Genomic DNA, 19,975 nt, shown 5'->3' with positions numbered 1-19,975 from the left:
ATCTAACTTCCATGGGCTTTCTGTGGTAAATCAAATCACAAGCGATGTGATTACAATTCTCCTCCGTTTCGATTGCAATAGATATTCTGGATTATGGGAAAACAGAATTCAGGACATTCTGCGTGTGTTGGAAAAGGAAATTGTAATCATTGCTAAATTGATTTGTTTTACCAAACTGGCTTTAAGCACAAGAATGGAGATGCTTGCTTGGGTTCAAGTCCTTGCTTTGGTGGTAGACTCTCAGGAGTTTCAACAAGAGGTCTTGGTTTTGAATTCTCATATGTGGTGAAATCTCACTACGGGTGTGTGGGGTGTATTAAAAAAAAGGAAGAAAGAAAAAGAAAAAGAAGAAGAATGGAGATGCTTGAAAGGTTCCTTGAATGAAGAGTGCTCTGATTTCAGCAAGAAATTCAGCTACAAGTGGGGTCTATGGTTCATTTTATCCAGGCCATTCATCTGATAAGACCCACAAATCTTTCAGATTGAAGGATCTGGAGCCTGCACATACAAGTGGGGTCTATTGTTCAGTGAACATGGCCGCACCATGGATTGGAAATGCCCCAGAAATTTCCAGATTGAAAGGTTCTGACCCTTTAAAAAGAGGCATACTAATAGATGGCTACAAGAATCCTTCTGTATAGGAAAAAAGGGACTGGGGCTGGATGTCTAGGAACTTCCCACTCCCAAATATTTTCTGTCATCCCCCATCTGTTGCATGGCCTAATATTAGATTAATGGTCTGGAATAATCTCTATCTCCAAACTACTGGCCCCACTTATACACAACTGGTGAATGACCCTGGTGCTAAGCTATCTTTTCTATCTTTTCTCTGTGTCTGGTAAATTATAATTATATTGTGGACGTTGATTACTGGGCCATCTTGGATAAATGCAGGTGATCCAGATAGACCCCAACAATATTGAAGAAATGGAGTTCTGGGAGACCCACAACCAGAACATTGCCCTCATGGCAAAGGGTAGCCCAGCAGGCAAGGTGGTGGCCCATGTCTGCCAGAATTTCACATGCAGTGCTCCTGTTGCCGATCCAAAGTCTCTCGAGGCCTCGCTAAAAAAGCCAGTCACTGCTTATACAAAGTAGTTGGAGGAAAAAGAGATGGATGTTCCATTTTAAAAAAAATGCTTGTGGATGTAAAAGGGCTTTATTAGTAGTTAGTTATCACTTGTAAATGCTAAGTTATAGATTTGGCGTCTACTTAAATCTCTATCTGTATCTATATTGTATGTACAAAGAGAAATGCTGCCGCTGCAGACGGAAAAAGATGATGATGGTAATAGCGAATAGAGCTGTATTGAACACGAGGTAGCTGCATTTTTGCATGGTGAAGATCGTCCGACCAATCTGCATATTGGTCAGTGGTCTATCCAAGAGGTGTGGCCATTTCAATTATCCATGAGTATGTAGTGTTGAAGAGTAGTTTGGGATAGGGAAACATATATCCTATCGTGGATAATATTACAGGGAGGGTAAAATATTACAGCCGGAGGGAGAAATGGGAAAAGGTGGGAGTTTTTCAGAGAAATATTACAAGATGATAGAAGACATCTTTACACAATTAGGATTCAAAGTTTTACAAGAAATAAATATCAGGACATAATATATATTTTTTGAAATATTATAAAAAATAATTATACAGAATGGGTTTCCATTTTATAGGAGTCTAAACCGTCGGTTGTCGATAGAAAGTGGTGTAATTATATCCAAAATGATTATCATTCAAATATCAAACAATGGAAATAATAAAGCTCACATATTATTTTTAAAAACTAAACAGAACTATTATAGCTTCATCCAGTCAAACATCTATTCAACCATCCTACATGTATGCATATGACGCATCCATACATCAATCCATGCATGTGTTCATGTCTTATATGAATGTAAGAATAATTAATAAAACAATGTAATTATTGTTTTTTATTTCTTAATTTAAATAATTAAAAAAACATATTTTCCTGTCAACAAGTTTTTTATATTTTAAAAATCTAAAAACCTTTGATAACTTAACTTCTCTTCCTTATATGGGGCCAGGGCAAAGACCTTTTTCAGCCCGTTTGGGCAAGAGCCAGGACAGGGATTATGGCTGGGCTAGAGTTCAACTCTAGTGAGCTCTAGCTGGTCCATTTTCACCACCAATCCTGAATATGAAGTATTTATACTTGGGACTACTAACCGGTTGTCTCACAATATTGACAGTACCAGAAATATGGTTGATCTTATTGAAAATATTGCCAATTACATGGTGTTTATGTATCACTACTCTAGCGATATCGATAATCTCATCCATAACAATAACATTGTATGTTGATTACCATGATGAGGTTAATACACTTCACCGTCTGTTAGGAATAGAGAGATGGTTTGGTAGTGTTGTTTCCAAAATGATACAATGTTCTACCTTGTTCACGTGGGCAAATATTGAAAAGCATTAGTCTGAAATCACTCTCGTCTATGTTCTGCTGATTATTTTAAGACACAATTCATCTGAGTTGACTGGAATAGCACCCAATCTGGTTTTATACAACGAGTCAGTCACCCCTGACTCGAATGAGCTGGGCTCACCTGGGCGAGTCCCGACTCGACTAAGTACTGAACGAGTTGGTCCGATTGCCGAGTCTTCTCACTATGGTTCTGGTGCGGTTATCATGTTCTAATCCATCTCAGCATACTTACGTGGTTAAAAGTTGAGTTTCTTTTCTTTTGTAGGTAGGTCACGCTGAATCTTTTCATAAACCATATCTATCTTTTGTTCCTCTTGATGGTACCGTTTTATCCCATCAAAAGACATGATATAAGCTGCAACCATGAATTAGCTTGGACCCATGTGTTAATGGTGTTTGCGCCCATTTTCGATCAATAAGATGCCACCACGTGTGTTGGCACTACCGGCTTAATGATGACAGAATCATAATCACACGTGAGGATCTCTCTCTCTCTCTCTCTTAATGATCACAGAATCATAATCACACGTGAGGATCTCTCTCTACCGGCTTAATGATGACAGAATCATAATCACACGTGAGGATCTCTCTCTCTCTCTCTCTCCTTTCAGCGACAAGTTACCCATCATAAATGGGGTGGCAAGAACTGTACAAATGCACGCCTCTAGAGGAAATGAAGCAATAAATGACACATACCCTTAATCCTGATATGCTTGGAAAGTTTGTCTCTCAAAATCTTTCCAAAATGAGAGGTCTTCTTAAAGACTATTGGAGCTCTCGCAGCGATTACAAAGATTCGAAGATTGGGTCAATATCTTTGCAGATGAGAAACAATGAATTGGATCCTGATCTAGATTCAGTTGGACCAATTCTATGAATCTTCATAGTCATGATAGGAGATCTCTAAAAATGGTCTATGATCAAATCGGATATAATGAGACAGAATTCTAAAAATGATTTTTGATGTATGGAGATCACTACAATCACGTTGATAAGATATCTGAAAACGGTTTCAAATTTATAGAGATCTCTTATGGCAAAAGCATATAAAAAAGGCTGTGACCGCAAAGAATCTTGAATCAATAAGGAAACTCAGTGAGGATTTTTACTACCTCTAAAAGTTATAGAAGGAGAACGTGATGAAAAGTTCCAGACCCTTGCTGAACATAATTTATCTTCAGTATTTATCTTCACCTTTATGTTTTTATTTTAACATAGTCTTAAATTAGATCGCTACTATTTAGCGCCATTGCTATGGTACATATAGGAGTAGGATAAATATACAAAACTTTCCATCGCTAGATCTTAATCAACTAAGTTTGTACTTGAAAGATCAAATATTTTAGTCACATCTTGCTGACCATTCGCTTATATGGTGTGTCCATACAGACAATTAAAGTATTTATCTTTTCTTTTTTTTCCTCTAATTTTATTTATTACTCTGTCCATTGTAATAAGCATCATTTTTAAAGAAATGAAGGAAAATCGACTTTGTTTTTAGCCTCTTTTATTTTAATTTATCCATCTTTATTCCTCTAAGAAATATACTGTCTACAATTATTGGTGAAAGAGTAAGTCCTTAAGACACAGCCAAAAAGAATCCACCAAAAATGACTAACCCCTACCCCTTTGCAAATCGACCCATCATTGTTACCAACAGTGGTTGAGATGGCAGCTGAGTTCTAGAACTCGGTCTTAAACAATCCATCTCAACGCGGAGCACCAACATTCAATTAAACATTGAGTTGAGTATAACTATGGTATGCCCACACTTTTCTAATTGCACATGTTAACTGATACATGCCCTCGCTAACACGTGCGGCCTCCTATTTAATTGGATTGTGCAAACAGGTGGTTCCTTTATAAAGTCGTTGACATGCCCCAAGGAGGCCCCTCTGTCGTTGATATTGGCTGAAATGTGATAAGCATGGAACCATTAAAGTTCTATCCAGACAACCTATTTTGGATAGGCTTGCATGGATAGCAATTTGGCTGTGATTATTGTTTACGAAACACTCTGGAATAAGGATGGATGGGGAAAAACAAATGCCACTTTTAGATTTCAGTGTCAAATGTATTACATTTAGAAACTTGAAGAAGATGAATGCTGAGACATGTGCTGTCGTATTCACATTTGGGGGATTGGTGATTAGTGGCGGCAATGTAGGGCCCCTTGAAGATGAATGGTTGCATATGGGAAACGTGGGGCATCAGTACATGTAGAGTATGGCACGGTTGGGAGTGGATCGGGTACCACCCCCACCAGGACCTAACTAAAGACGGACAGTCCTGTCAGGGGATCTGTGGGGCCCACCATGATGTATATGTTTTATCCATGCCAGCAATCCATCCATTTTGAAAGATCATTTTCGGCCATGAGCCCAAAAAAGAGGCAGCTTGAATGAAGGGTAAACATAAATATCAGCTTGACCCAAAACTTCTATGTCCCCCCAAGAAGTTTTCAACAGTAAGATTTCAATCCCTACTGCTTCCACACCCGTTGTGTGGTTCACTTGAGCCTTCAATCTGCTTCCTTTTTGGGCTCCTGGTCCAAAATGAATGGACAGCGTGGATAAAACATATAGATCATGGTGGCCCTCATAGATCCCCTGATAGGGCCATCCATCTCTAAGTAGGTCTGGGTGAGGGTGGTACCCAATCCACGCCTGGTGCAGTTGATCTAGTTCCATTGTATACATTTTGGGAATGTGGTTGAACAAGAATTTCTACCTTTTTGCAGTGATTCATCTCCTCCTCATTATTATTGTTTTTGTGTTAAGGCACCAATTTCCATATTTTTAGTATTGATGAGACCATTAAATAAGCAGGCTCTTAAATTTCTTTAAATTAGAAGTAGCCTCTTTAGTTCTAAAAAGAAAGTAGAAATGCACTTAGCTAGCCACATTCCTACTAAAGTGCGCATCTTTGTGATTAAATGTTATTGCACTATCTGCTAATATCATCATCCATATCCAAGGTCCAACATGCTGCCATGAGCACATGTACTATATTCCAAACACCCGACGGTCATGTGCCATTGTAAATCGTCAAGCATCCCATAAGCCCCATGTGCCACTATCAGTTAGACACGTTCACAACATGCCCACATGTGCCAAAATGGCATGTGTACAGGTATCGTGGATGCTTGTCCATCCATCTCTATTTCAGGGTGTTTGGCAAACAATAGACATGACAATGGAATAACCAATTCAGATATGTTTTAGGAAGTGGATGTGTACAAGATAGCCTATCTAAACACAAAAAAAAAAGGGGCCTTAATAGAATGAAGTTGCTCCCAAATCTCAGAAAGAGCAGCAACAGCAACAATCCCCGCACATTTCCAAATGCAATTCCATATCATGGATATGGTAGTCAATAGATTTATCTACTAGGAGATAACTACTTGATCAAATAGTTATTTGAAACACCTGTTCATGTACCGAAACAGCCTACCCACATTTTGCATATCCCTTCTTACCGTGGTATACGGGCTGTGTTTGGATCTTCACTGTTACAAATATCTGCAATATTACCGACAATACCGATACCAAAACTGCTACGATTTTTAAAAAATTTCAAATATTGCAAATAATTTCAATAATATCAGAGATATTTGGTGATATTATTGATGATGGGGATATTTTGAGAAGGCTTCTTATAAAAGTTCCCTTATACCATCAATAAAATCTCCGAAACCAGCAACAATATCCACAATACCAGGAAACAGGTGAAAATCAACCGTTAATTGGAAGAGAAAAAATCTCCCTTTAATGGTTTTTTTTTTTTTTTTTGGAATTTTATTCCTTAAATGATTTTGAGCACTCTTGGTTTTTAATGAAACAAAGTTTGGATTTGAAGGACAAATCTAGACTCAAGGTGGAGACAAGCTGAAACTCATGGGGTGATGAAAAGTCCATAGAAACTTCATTTTTTTTTTTTTTTTTCCAGATCTCAGCATGGAGTACAATGGAAATCCATTTCAATGCATAATTCTCATGCGATAACATGGATTTATGGTGAAAATTTTTACCATGTAAGTGGGAAATTGGGAAAATCCTAATTTCTCCATTTTCATATTTAAAAATGCATTTTTTTTCACTATTAGTTAGATACAAAATTTATATATTTATTTTGTACTCTTTTTTTTTCCGACAAAACATGGTTTGTGCACTTCTAAAATGGAAACTCATTATGTATAGTTATTTTTTACAATAGTTTGATTCGTGAATACATAAACATGTCTTTTAATATCTCATGAAGTTTCACTGAAAAAATCCACTTATTTATCCCAATGTTTACCCTATGTTTCACTCAGACAACGATATTAGTCCAAGTACTGGAAATAATATCAGCAATGCTGGTACATGTTTCCCTATATCCCGGGTCATCGATACATGTGACTACGCTGATGCCATATGACCATTGACCACACTAAGTATCCATGGAATGCATGGATGTGTGAGCTATTAACTAGATATAACTTAAGCAAAGAGTGGGAAGCTGATTAGGATGAAGATTGCCATCATTAACTTTTAGCCTTTCTCCCAGTAATTTGGGGTCCACTGTTTAATGGATTGACAGAGTTTTACAATCATCGATTATGCATATGACCATTTGTCAAAAATGGCACCAAACAACAGCAATGTGGTCATATGTGTGGACAAATTTCCTCGTGATCTGGAAAATATTGATGAAGCTATGGACAGATGCACATCCCTGCTGATGCCCACTTCACAACCACCACAGAAAAACAAAAAGAAGAAGAGAAAAACAAAATATGTAATGAATAAAAGCATGTCATGGTACGTGCTGCGTGGGTACAACCTCAAGGCAAAAATCACATCTGTTTTAGCAGAATCTTGTTGGATGGCTTTTTCCAGCAGCTATTAACACCCTCAAGACTCCCAAAACAAAATCCCACCTCTTTGACTTACCAAATGATCTCTACTTCCTTTCCTGTGACATGCTGGTAGTATTAATTCCTGTCCATCCTTGCAAGTACTGGACCGATATAGTTCTGGCTCAGGTTATCCTTCTAGTCAGGTCATGATTTGGACTTCTTTCTGTGCTTTGTCGTATTTGTAGTTTCTGTGCTTTCCACAGCCTGCAATGCAAGAGAATGTGTGATCTACACAGTTGGTGGAAAACAAAACAAAGAGCCCTACTTCTGTAGAACATTACCTTCTTCCTTTTCTTTTTCTTATGCTTCTTATGTTTCTTCTGCTTAGTTCCTTCCACTTGGTTGTGAACGTCTTCTTTATCTTCATCAGAATCCTGCAATTTTTTTTGCAATTTTTTTAAGGTACATTTATAATCTGAAGAGCATATTATAATTCTCCATGAGCCAATTACAGGCAATGTTAAATCTAGGCACCTCAATGGAGTCGCCAAAGGAGTCAACATGTCGAACTATTGTTCCTGAACTCGACGTCCCACCTGAAAATCAGAAATGAATTGAAAAACATCCCACGTGAAAATGACCAGCGAGATGAGGACATAACCCAAATGTTCCATGCGGCAATGTGAGACGAAAGATTGTTTATAATTTTATCTTCACATTTTTTGCAACTTATATATAAATAATAAAGAGGTTTACTAAACCCATATATACGAGAAACCCTTCCCATCTCCACACAAGCTCACGTGCCAATATGGTACACCAGTGTGACATCTGAGGTTTCAACCAGGTGCACCAAACTGATTAGATCTTCTGGAGCAAAAGACGTGCTGTTTCACTCATCAGGTATGCCACATTGAAAAAAAAAGTATGGTTGAAAGATTATTATTATTATTATTATTATTTTTAAATTCCAGCCATTAATTTTGATTCATACATTGTGACCCACCTTAGGAGTGAAATGGCCTAGTAAGCCATAAGATCAGATCAGTTTGACCCACCTGATGTCAAGTTCGGATTTCACACCCAAGCCATATCGGCACGTATGGTTGCATAGATGGGCGAGGCTCTACACATCGTGTGGATTTAGTGAACCTCAATAACCAAATGGGTCCCCCAACATCCTATAACATCAGCGACAGCCCTACCATGATAAGACTTGATACAACTAATGGATATGGACCGAAGTCAATCAGAATTCATCCATTGTGTTGTTTGCAGTTTACCTTCATTGCCCAACCAATAACATACTGAAGTGCTTTTGACAATCCTCTTCCCAAGATATGATCCTTTTCATGTTGGCATACAGAATTCCCAGTGAAGACATTTTTATGCAGTGTTATGCTCGCTACCCCTTTTTAAAAAAAAGGTAGAAGAAGAAAGAAAGAAAGAAAGAAAAGCTTAGCTACCCCTCTGAAATACGAAGCTAAGGCTACCTCAATTCATGCAGCTCTATGAAAAAGCCAGGTTCTGCTGCAGCATCCAGGCATCTCACTCAAATTGGTATTATATAATGCTCAGGCTGAAACTTTATAAAATATTATTTTTCTTGAATGATATTCCTGCTTTAAATATTTAATAAAAATCATTAGGTTTTCCATTTGTACAAGTGGCACCATTGCTTCAGTGACCGTCACCAATGATATTATCAACCTCTGCTTGGATGGGACCACACTCCAAAAATACCCTAGATTGTAAGACCCTAACCATCAAATATTCAGCCTGGAATGCTGCTGTAGCCTTTATGTTCTATCTTCTTTTTTTTAAAAAGATCACGCAAATTATATTAAACCAAAAGGAGAAAAACAGAGAAGAGAATAGCAGGTCTGCTGAGAGAGAAGACGAGGCTAGACTCAGAGAAAAAGAAGGTCATAATCCTTCAGGAAATCTACATGAACAGCCCATTCTAAAATTAAACACTTAGCTTTAGATGAAACAACTAGAGCAGGATTAGCGATATTCCTGAAGCATCTTCCATTTCTTTCTTCCCAAACTGACCACCAAACTGCGAGAATAGCCATTCTCCATAAGCGAGACCTATGCTTGCCTATACCGACCCCGTGGCAAGCCTTGAAGAGAGTATCCACCGAATCTGGAATGCACCAGATGATGTTGAAACGATCACAAAATTCAGCCCAAATTAAAGTGATGAAGGGACAATGCACCAGAAGATGGTCAACCAATTCTTCCATCTTCATGCAGCAAAGACATATATTAACAAAGCACATCCCCTTCTTCCTCAGATTATCCACTGTCAGAATTCTCTTCTTACTAACCAGCCAACCAAAAGCAATTATCTTGGGCGGAGCCGAGTACTTCCAGATTTGCTTACACAAAATATCATCGTTTGTGACTGAAATATCCAACTGATTATAGAATGATTTAACCGAGAACTAACTTGATTTGTCCATCCTCCAGATCAGCTTGTCTTCGATTAAAGGATTTGGCGAAGATTTGTATATGCAATCGAGAAGATCCGCATACTCCTGGATCTCCCAATCTTGGAGATTCCTCCTACACTCCACATTCCATTCTACTTTCCCCGCAGAGACAGTATAACAGTCAGCTACGGAGATGGCTTGATTTGGAGCAAGAGAGAAAATGACTGAGAATTTTTCTTTCAGCGGCTCATCACCCACCCATCTGTCTTTCCAAAACTGAATGCTGTTGCCCTTGCCTAGATCAAAGTCGATACCTTTTAGAACTTTTTTCATTGAGAGAATACCTTTCCACAGGGCTGAGGCCCTATAGCGGGAGGTATCTTTGATCCACCAGCCGCCCTCTGATCTTCCATATTTACTTTTTTATGATCTTATTCCATAGACTCTTGTTTTCTATACCTAATCTCCAGATCCACTTACCTAATAGAGCCCGGTTCATAAACTTAAGATTTTTAATCCCTGCACCACCTTGATGAAATTGTTTGCAGACTGTTTTCCAATCGACGAGGTGAAATTTCTTTATCTCCACCTTGTTGTGCCATAGAAAATCCTGTCTTTTTTTGTCAATAGAAGCCCAAACTGAAGAAGGGCATTTATACAAGGACATGAGGTAGATAGGGAGATTAGAGAGGGCCGCTTTGATGAGAGTGAGGCAGCCTCCTAGCGATAAGAATCGATATTTCCATTTGGCCAGATACCTGTCGAACCTATTAATAACCTTGTCCCAAGAAGCCTTAGAAGGGACGCCGATACACAAAGGAAGACCAACGAAGAAAGAAGGTAGAGTCGCCGCCGAACAATCAAGAGATCTCGCCCATCTGATAATCTCTTCTTCCTCCATATTCACCCCTAATAGCTTAGACTTTGCCAGATTAATGGTCAGCCCTGAAACTGCCTCAAAGCATCAGATTGTTGTACGAAGATTATTAACCTTCTCCTAGGTTGCTTCACTGAAAATCAGAGTATCATCTGCGAATTGAATATGCGAAATGTTTACTGGAAGCGAAGGGGGGAGTTTACTTTTGAAGTGTTTACAGCCTTTATGCTCTATCTAAACAAGCTATTTGTTGGCTCCTATTGACCAGAGGAAAGAAGGGGGGGGCGGGGTGTAAAAGCACCTATTTGTTTATTAACACAGTTAGGATCTTTCTATCTAGGGGAATTTTAGGTTCATGGGCCAGCGAAAGTGGGACTCATGATTGCATCTACTTGTTGGCCAAAACTTGAAGGGTTAGGATTTTTTGCACCCGGGGGATTTTTGGGTTCAGAGGCCATCCAAAGTGGGGCTCACGATACCTTTAGCCTGATCAATGTATAATACCTACCTAACTCCAAGAATGGTTTGAACTTTCAACTGCTATGGAACTTAATAATGCGAACCTTGGACCAAGGCGCTGCTTCCACTTTGGATGCTCTTCAGATTCTTCACCTTGGTCATGCTTCCTAGGCCTTTTCACTTTCTAACATTTTCAACCGGATCCTTCTCCATTCCCACACCCAAATCCCTCATGCTTCTTCTTAGGCTTTATGCAACTAAGGGGTCATTTGGATGCCTGTAGAATCTTAGGCTGTAAAGGGTTTACAGGTAGACACTTTATAGGTAAGTGTTTGAATGGAAAATTTTGCTTATAAGTGTTTACAAGCTGCAAACGCTTCACAAGTAAACTCCCCCTTTCACTTCCAGGTAAAATACCTATGTTTCGGATTACAGGTAATGTTTTTGCACATGAAAAGACTTTATACATAGCAGAACATGATGGGTGATACACACACAAGCTCTGTGGGGCCCACCGCAACATGTATCCAATCTGTTCACCATGTGTGCCCCCTAATGCTCTCCGATAGCCCCCCAAAACAGACGATTGATCATCAAGTAGGCCACATGACAGGGCACAGTTGGGATAGGGTGCCCATCATTAAAAGCCTTCCAAATTCTATGCGAGGCCCACTGTGAGGGGTGCAGGATATCCAATCTATCCAGCATGTGCATCCCTTGATGCTCTCCTAGGACCTTAATAAAAAAATCAAGTCATTTTTATGTGATTTGAAGATTTTGGTGGAATTTACCACCCCAAGCTCTCTGTGGTGTGAATAGCCACTTTATACATTGTAAATACTTACTTTACAAGTTAGCCAAACGCATAAATTGTTTACCTGTAAACACTTTATCACTTAAAAGCCAAACACATAAATTGCTTACCTGTAAACACTTTATCACTTAACAAGCCAAACAAGATATCATGTAAAAAATTTACACTTGAAACTCTCTTCAGATGGAAAATGTTTAAAACTTTAAAACTCGTAAGGGAGTTTTTTTTTTTTTTTTTGGAGAATTAACGATTTTATTGAAAAACAGGCCAAAAGGCTTGAAAAGAATACAGGCAGAATTACAATCCTAACAAAGCAAGAAGCACACAGGCCTCAATTGATTTGAAGCCCGAAGCCCAATCTCCAACCAAGGACTTGGCCTTTCGAATAACCCAATAATCTGATTCATGCTCCCCCCATATGTACCATAGGACAGCCATGACCACTAGCTGTCAAACCACTTTTCCTTCTTTCCAAAGCGCACTTCCATGCCAGGAAGCCAAAAAAGATGAGGTGGACAGCATAACCCAATTCACATTAAGAGAAGAGAGAAACACATCCCAAATCTTCCTAGCAAAGCTGCAGTGGAGGAAGAGATGATCCATGGATTCAACATCCCGCATGCATAATAAGCAAACATTCGGAAGTACCATACCCATTTTGCACAAATTGTCTACCATAAGAACCCTCTAACCAACCATCAAGGAAGGCACAATCAAATTACGAAACTCAGGCAGAGGAATTAATCAAATAACACCAATTCTTTTTTCTTTTTTTCTTTACTTGAGGCTGTTAATTAAGAGGGCAAGATGAAAGTTTAAACCAATTCAGCTGATGCACATGAGGTAGGTAATAGTAATACCTCGGAAATGAGATATAATATATTTATCATTGATATTAGATATTTAAGGAATTAAATATAGGAGTTTTGTAGTTAATTCAAGGCTGTCAGGTTCATAAAATCATTAGACAGGCCAAGAAAACATTCTCACCAAGGAGCGGACTGTTACATTGTCATAAGCACAGTATATATATATATATATTTGGAATTCTCAAAATATTTGGAAAATTTCCCATATTTTATGAATATCCTTTACAAAAAAAAATTATCCATTACACCCCCATAATGGTATCAGCGGGAGTGGGAATCATCACACCCACTGATATCATTACGACACACCTTGGTCGATACAATGTGATATACCATGCAATACTTGGAAGTTCTATGACTTTTCGGCTGTTTTGTATTGGCCCACCTCGATACTGATAGCATGGATATAAACATCGGTATCATATTGGCCGATACAATTGTATCATATCCATATCAACACAAGATGACAATACATGATACAAAGTTGTATTGGCCTGATACAAAAAAATTGACCCATATCGGCTAATACGAAGCCGATATATGCCTATAAAAGTTCGATTATTATTATTATTATTATTCAAATATTCACTCATATTTCCTTCTTATTTATTTAAACCATGGAAGAAGCTTAAAAACTCACTTTAGGCTGGATTCAATAAATTGAAGCGAAGTCAACCATTATGGGAAAAATCAAAAAGAAGGGTAAACCTTCACTTTCTTCTTCTTCTTCTTCTTTTTTTTTTTCCCTCTCTCTTTTTATAAATATTTTCATCTTCTTTTTGTCGTATTTCAATGTAATGGGCCCTAGTTTACCAAATTATGCTTAATTTGTGTTCAATTAGGGCCCATTTAGTTGACCTTCAACAAGTTAAACCGAAAGGCAACATGTTCATCAAAGAATGGTTTGATACACCATCATATGCATATCCAAAATACAATAAAAAGGATTGATTATTAAATATCTTATTATTCTCTTCTTCTTTTTTTCCCTTAATATTTTGCATGATTCTTTGGCTTAAAATAATAAGTCAACTAACATAGGCCAATATTGTCCGATACAGACCGATATCGATATGCAATGCCTGTATCATATCGTTTTTTTGCCGAGCCGATAAGCCCCCCAATATTGATATTTAGAACCATGACCGATAGTACCGATTGATGCTATGGATACTGCAAATGTTGCTACCGATGACAATGATACGATCCAAATCCAATCGGGTTATGCGTCTGACCAGGCTGATTGACTCCCAAAAAAATCACATCATTCCATCAATCAGGTGAGCCACACCACAAGCAACAGTTGGGGTGGGGATTGTGAATTTTGTGGGGCCCACTGTGGACTGTATGCACCATCCAATTTAGTTAGACTATGCATCTGACCACACTGATTGGACTCCTGATGCAGGACATGAAAATTAAATATGATATGCGAGATTTCAGGCTTAAGATCACGTTAGTTCAGAAACAATTACACATTCCATATCCCACATGAAAGTCCAAATATTCAATTAAGGGAAATCTATGCGGGTCCAGGCCTATACATGATAGGGCTGGATCAATAAAAATTATGAACCAAACGATACTTAAAGATAAGAAATAATCATCCACACATGCGTGGGAATCAGTCTCTAATCCAAGGGATTCATCAATTTCAAATCAAGGAACCCTAGGATAAGAAAAGGGGCATAAAATTGGAGATTTGAGTAATTTAGAGATTTTGGGTGAAAGCGGAGAGAAAAAAAGAAGAGAGATGAACCAGAGAAGTACCGCATGCGTGGACAATAACAATGGCTCAGACGCACATGCGCGTGATCTCGGCCGCACGTGTGTGCGGCCCGCTATTCAGAAAAAGGTCACCTTGGCCCTGGTCGGCTAGGGATGGACTCTAAAACCCCCAAATCTCAGTTCGATCCGATGTACAGTTTGTGCGTGGTGCTTCGCCGAAGTTTCAGCCCCCCTATAGGGCCAGATTCTGAAATTCTGCTGTGTGAAGGAGAATTGCTGCAATAAATGATTGATTCAAAGTGTAGATAATGGGGTGAAATGAGAAAAAGGGATGGTAAAAGATGGGTAGTAGAAATGGTGATGGATGGGGGTGAATCGGGATAGATGTGACTTCGCACCACAATAGTTAACCCTTCGATGAAGGGAGGGCTTCGCACCCAATTAGGCTTCACAACTCAGAGAGTAGGAAAACATAAAATTTTTATTAACCTTCCATGAATTAAAAAAACTACAAGGGGTGCCTATTTATAGAAAAACCCTATACCCCAAAACTCGCACCATGTGCGCAACCTATTACTTGACAATAAAGTAAACTAAAATAAAAATCAATCAAAGAAATCTAAAGCGTTCACGATGTTCTAAAAACATAAATAAGCAAAACCTAAAATATGAAATCAATCCGACTAGTGGGTCATGATCACGAGATCCCATGATGGGCTTTTCTTGGCTATCGGGCCCACTCTCTTGAACTAAAACTCCGTCTTCTAACTAGGAGGCCCTCCCTGGACGTCGTCATCGATCTAGATCGACGGTGGGGCCCTCCTTCTGGCATACATGTGTAGGGGGCGGCATGAGTGCGCGTGTGCGCATGATGTCCCCACAACTCCCAATGAGAGAGCAGCTGCAATGCTCTCTTTAAAGGCATATTTGAAACATATGACCATTGGTTTGTAATCAGATCACGGGTAATATGAAACACAACTTACTAGGAAAAAAAAAGTAGCTCCCCTCTTGTAAAGTGTTTATAGCCTATAAAAACTTTACAAACAAACTCAAGCATACAAACACCTCATATAAAGTGTTTACCTATAAACCTTTTACAACTAAAGGATTTTACAAGCATCCAAATGACCCCTAAACACTTTACACCTAAAAAGAGTTTCAAGTGTAAACTGCAAGGTATTCAAAATGGTGGCCATAATGTAACGACTATTACAACCCTTGAAAAAAATGTATTTCTTTCAAAAAAGCAAAAAATGTATCGGCCCTATAACAGTCATTACATGATTTTGAATACCTTGGTGAAGTGTTTACAAAATAAAATTTTATAGCCATCCAAACGACTCCTAAAAAATCTCAAACCCTTCCCCTCTATTTTTCTATGCAATTTTATTTTTCTTGATTTCGTCATGCAACAACATGGGCAGGCATCAACACATTCCATCTGTGAACTCTATCAAGTTTGCAGTGGTAGTAAACACTAGCCTTTAGAGCTATCAAAAGCTGTGGTACATAAGTCCTTCAATTTCAGTCCACCCTCAATGAAATGCACTGTTCGTACCTCATTCACAGGCATTGGCATGGGTCATTTACAGTCCTAAGGAAGCTAGCTGCAATCTGGTCACTTCCGCTTTATTGAATGAACAACAACATTCCAATTTGATACTGCATCCAAATGCAGTCTAAATGGTATGAGATCACTAAATGAAGTTTCTAAGCTCAGCTTCAAGTACCGAATGAATAAAATAAGAGGTATTATTATATGATGTGTGATTGAACAAATGGTGCTGTTGTTCAAACAAGGATCTTTACAGGTAGGCTCACCCTCCTTAATCCAAGCCATTCATCTGGTAGGCTCCATCATGTAGATTCCAAGTCATTCATCTGGCAGGCTCTGCTTTACTGAACTAATTACAGCAATCCAATTCGATATCGCATCCAAATGCACTAAATGAATTTCCAAAACTCAGCCGCCAGTACTGATGATTGAAATAAGAGGTATTATATGATGCTCAATTGACAAATGGAGTTATTGTTCCATCCAAGATCTTTATATGTGAGCCCACCTCTCCTTACTCCAACCCACACATCTGATACACTCCATCATGTAGACTCCAGGTTGTTTATCTGGCAGGCTCTGCTTCATTAAACTGACTACAGCAATCTAATTCGTTATAACATCCAAATGCAGCCTAACCAGCATACATTCACAAATGAATTTCCTAAACTCAGCCGCAAGTACCGAATAATCAAAAGAAGAGGTATTATATGATGACTGTTATTGTACCATCCAGGATCTTTACAGTTGGGCCCACCTTTTGGTAATCCAAGCCCTTCATCTGGCAGGCTCCATCACGCAGCAGACAATGCCACAACAACCAACTGGTGTCTTGCAAATGAGCAGTCCAGTGAATGGGCCCAGATTTATCACGGACCAATTTGAAGGTCATATTCTGGGCAGTCTCCCATCAACAACGGAGAGCAAGGTGTTCCAAAACGGTAGTGGTGGCTGTAACAGCCCTTTTTTTTTTTTTTTGAAAAAACTGTTACAAGGCTGCTACCATCCGTTACAGTGCCATTACAAGGCCCTTACGGCCTGTTTTTTCTGTAATGGCCGTTATGGCCATTTCAACTCCGTAATGTGTAATGGTTATAACTGTTACCGTTGCGTAAAGGCTGTTACCAATTTTGAATACCTTGACAGAGAGCCCACATCACAAATAGCTCCAATTGCCAAAAGGCAGGCCCCGCACAAATTCCCCATTTGGGCACCATACGCACCCTCATCAGCATAGGAAAATGACGCACATGCATAGAGCACAAGCCGACATGGACACTGATTGCATACTGACACTGCCAGTAATGACTCGCTACTGGATGGAGCTCTATGGGCCCCACCATGAGGTATGAGTTTTATCCACGCCGTCCATCCATTTTTCCAGTTCATTTTAGGGCACGCCACAAGAAAGCAGTGGTGATTGAACGCCCACCATTGGGACCCACAAAAGTTTTGGATCAAGCTGATATTTGTGTTTTCCCTTCCTCCAGGTCTATGTGATTCCCCACAAAGGAAAAATTCGATCGATGAAGTAACTAAGAAAAGCAAAACAATTACAATAATAGATTGCAGATGATGAAAGAGATGATTGGGTTACCAGCGGCTTTGAGAGTGTCTTTGGCATTCTTCACGGCGAGTTCGACAAGATCTGGATTTATCGAAGACAGTCCACCGGGCTCTTTGAGCTTCCTGTCGAGGAATTTCGCCAACGCCGCCGCCTTGTTGGTGGTGAGTGGCCCACCTGGATGGGCCAGCCTTCATCAAAACAGAATCGGAAGAAGAGAAGATGGGATGAATGAATGAATGAATGAATGAACGAATCAATAGGTGGATGGGAATGGGAAAGGAAGAAAAGAAAAACCCTAGAAATGAGAAGAGATGCATTAGAATGCTGAGAAAAGATGGGGATGCGGGGATGGTGGGGCCTACCTTGGGTGTGATCGAGAAATGGACGGCTGAGATGGGAGAGGGGCGAATTTGCTTCCACGCAACGCGCGTCGTTCGTCTTCGGTCAATTGCAATTCCTCTTCTTCTTCTCTTCTCAGCTTCTTCCCCATCTTTGATCGCTTTGGGGCCTTTCCCCAGCTTTCTCGTCTTTTACATATGATCCTCGACCCGAGGATATGAATTGTGTAATCGGGTTTTCGGTTCTGAGAAGTGGGGCCCTTGATTCCGTAATCAAGACCGTTGGTTTGTTTTCGGACCGACCGTGGATGGATGATGGCATGAAAAAAATATGATGCGGATTCACTAGGTCGGGATTTGACCGAGATCTGTCAACGTGGGGCCCACCTCGATGTATATGTTGCGTACCGTCCATCGGTTTTGGCAGCTCATTTTAAGACAAGGGAAAAAAAAAAAAAAAGCCCAAGCACATCAAAATCTCAGGTGGACCACACAACAGAAAAAAAAAAATGATCATTGAATGCCCACCATTAAAAACCTCTTAGGGTCCACCGTAATGTTTATTTTACATCCAAACCGTTGATAAAGTCAGTCAAACTTAGACGAGGTAAAAGCACAACTAACAGCTTGATCCAAAACTCTCGTGGCTCCTAAAATTTTGATCTACTTTGTTTTTGGCCCATGGCCTACAATAAGCTGAAAAATGGATGGACGGCCTGGATATACAGCATATACATCGAGGTGGGCCTCACAGTCAGCACCTGACTGAAAAATTTCCCATATTGGAAGGGATAGGTGAGACCCCGGACTCACCCAAGACAGTGGCCCTTACCGTGGGGCCCACCTTGACGTGTGTATTACGTGCCCACGCACTCCATGCGTTTTTTCAAATCAGTTTTGGACATTATTTCAAAAATAAAGCGGATCCAATAGCATACCATGAGAAACAGTAGCGGTTGACCATTAATGAGCCATAAAGCTATATATATATATATATATATATATATATATATATATATATATATATATATATATATATATATATATATATATATATTACCCCTTCATGAGGCTTATCTGACCTTATGAACAGATTGGGTGGTAAATAAACACCGCAGAACATTAAGGTGCGCCCTAAAATATTTTTAATGGTAGGACGGTTAATCACCATTGTTTCTAATGGTACAGTCCACCTGATAATTGGAACTACTTTATTTTTGGAATAATGACCTAAAATAATCTCTTAAAAAATAGATAAAAGGCATGAATACATAATACATATATGTAGGTGGGCCTCACGGTAGCCCCACATTATTTCTCCTCGAATTCTAGCTTATTTATCTACAAACAACTCTTATGAGAATCATTTATAGCTCATTGAGGATTTTTTTCCGAAGAAAAAAAAAATGCTTTAGCTCAAATTCTCTCATTACTGATGAACATTGACCAGCACCAGCAGGAAAATCCCAACTGTCCAAGATCTGTCTTGGGCACAAGCACTCTTTAAGTCCGTCCAGAAAAGTTCAAAAGCCCCCTAACAAGTTAAAAATGAGGTTATTGTAGAAATTGTCTATTTAGATTACTATAGCACTTCGATGAAAATATTGTAACTACGGTACCTAGTAGTAAAATCACCTTATCAAAATGTTGTTGTAAATAGTAGTCCCATAATGGTTTATTATAGCAGTTTGTCTCTATTTTGTCAATAGAATACCGTAGTGGAATTAAAACCTCCTAAAGTCTGGACCATTATTTAGAAAATATTGTAACAGATTTGTCATGTTGTAAAATCCAAAGCTTTTAGTCTATAAAATGAGAAGCCCTCTCACTCATCGGGCAAAGTAAATCCCAACAGGGGATTTCAGCTTGGTTTTTCAGTATGTTGTAATTTTGCTTTTGTTGGGGGAAAAATATGACAAGCCAGATGAGTTGGCTTATGAAGTGGCCCAACTATATTGACATAGCTTGGACTCCTTAGGCGCCGAGCCTGACCGATGCATACATGTCGAGAACGCTGAAAGGAGAGAC

At 39.2% G+C, this 19,975-nt stretch overlaps 2 protein-coding genes across 6 annotated transcripts in view; one reads left to right on the top strand and one right to left on the bottom strand.

Annotated features, from left to right (window-relative positions):
- LOC131231317 (uncharacterized) overlaps nucleotides 1-1,299 on the top strand; it is a 31,662-nt gene extending 30,363 nt beyond the window's left edge. For all 3 annotated transcript variants that reach the window (XM_058227474.1, XM_058227475.1, XM_058227476.1), the window contains one exon: nucleotides 895-1,299. In XM_058227474.1, coding sequence (XP_058083457.1) covers nucleotides 895-1,098 — 204 coding nt within the window. In that variant the 3' untranslated portion in view covers nucleotides 1,099-1,299. The remainder of the gene's footprint in view (nucleotides 1-894) is intronic.
- LOC131231318 (uncharacterized) lies at nucleotides 1,001-18,132 on the bottom strand. 3 transcript variants are annotated; one of them, XR_009164288.1, is made up of 6 exons: nucleotides 17,972-18,132; nucleotides 17,640-17,797; nucleotides 7,834-7,895; nucleotides 7,641-7,733; nucleotides 7,394-7,563; nucleotides 1,001-1,359 (listed from the first exon to the last, which is right to left on the bottom strand). XR_009164288.1 is itself a non-coding variant. In XM_058227477.1 (5 exons), the coding sequence occupies exons 1-5, from the start codon at nucleotides 18,097-18,099 to the stop codon at nucleotides 7,504-7,506; spliced, it is 501 nt and encodes a 166-aa protein (XP_058083460.1). In that variant the 5' UTR covers nucleotides 18,100-18,132; the 3' UTR covers nucleotides 7,229-7,503. The 3 variants fall into 3 exon arrangements, 1 of the variants encoding a protein (XP_058083460.1); XR_009164287.1 differs by lacking the exon at nucleotides 1,001-1,359 and adding an exon at nucleotides 6,964-7,188; XM_058227477.1 differs by lacking the exon at nucleotides 1,001-1,359 and having other exon boundaries at nucleotides 7,229-7,563.
- Nucleotides 18,133-19,975: the final 1,843 nt, after the last annotated feature.

The sequence above is a fragment of the Magnolia sinica genome, chromosome 17 (assembly GCF_029962835.1).
Source record: "Magnolia sinica isolate HGM2019 chromosome 17, MsV1, whole genome shotgun sequence".
In the NCBI taxonomy this organism is placed as follows: Eukaryota; Viridiplantae; Streptophyta; class Magnoliopsida; order Magnoliales; family Magnoliaceae; genus Magnolia; species Magnolia sinica.
Note: the sequence above shows the minus strand (reverse complement) of the source record. Positions and strands in the feature narration are given on the sequence as shown.

Coding starts and splice junctions, on each gene's coding strand:
- LOC131231318 (XM_058227477.1), bottom strand. CDS start 18,099: ATGGGGAAGAAGCTGAGAAGAGAAGAAGAAGAGGAATTGCAATTGACC. Junction 7,896..17,639: donor AGACACTCTCAAAGCCGCTG/GTAACCCAATCA, acceptor TCTGATTTTCAG/GTGGGACGTCGAGTTCAGGA. Junction 7,734..7,833: donor CCTTTGGCGACTCCATTGAG/GTGCCTAGATTT, acceptor AAAAAATTGCAG/GATTCTGATGAAGATAAAGA.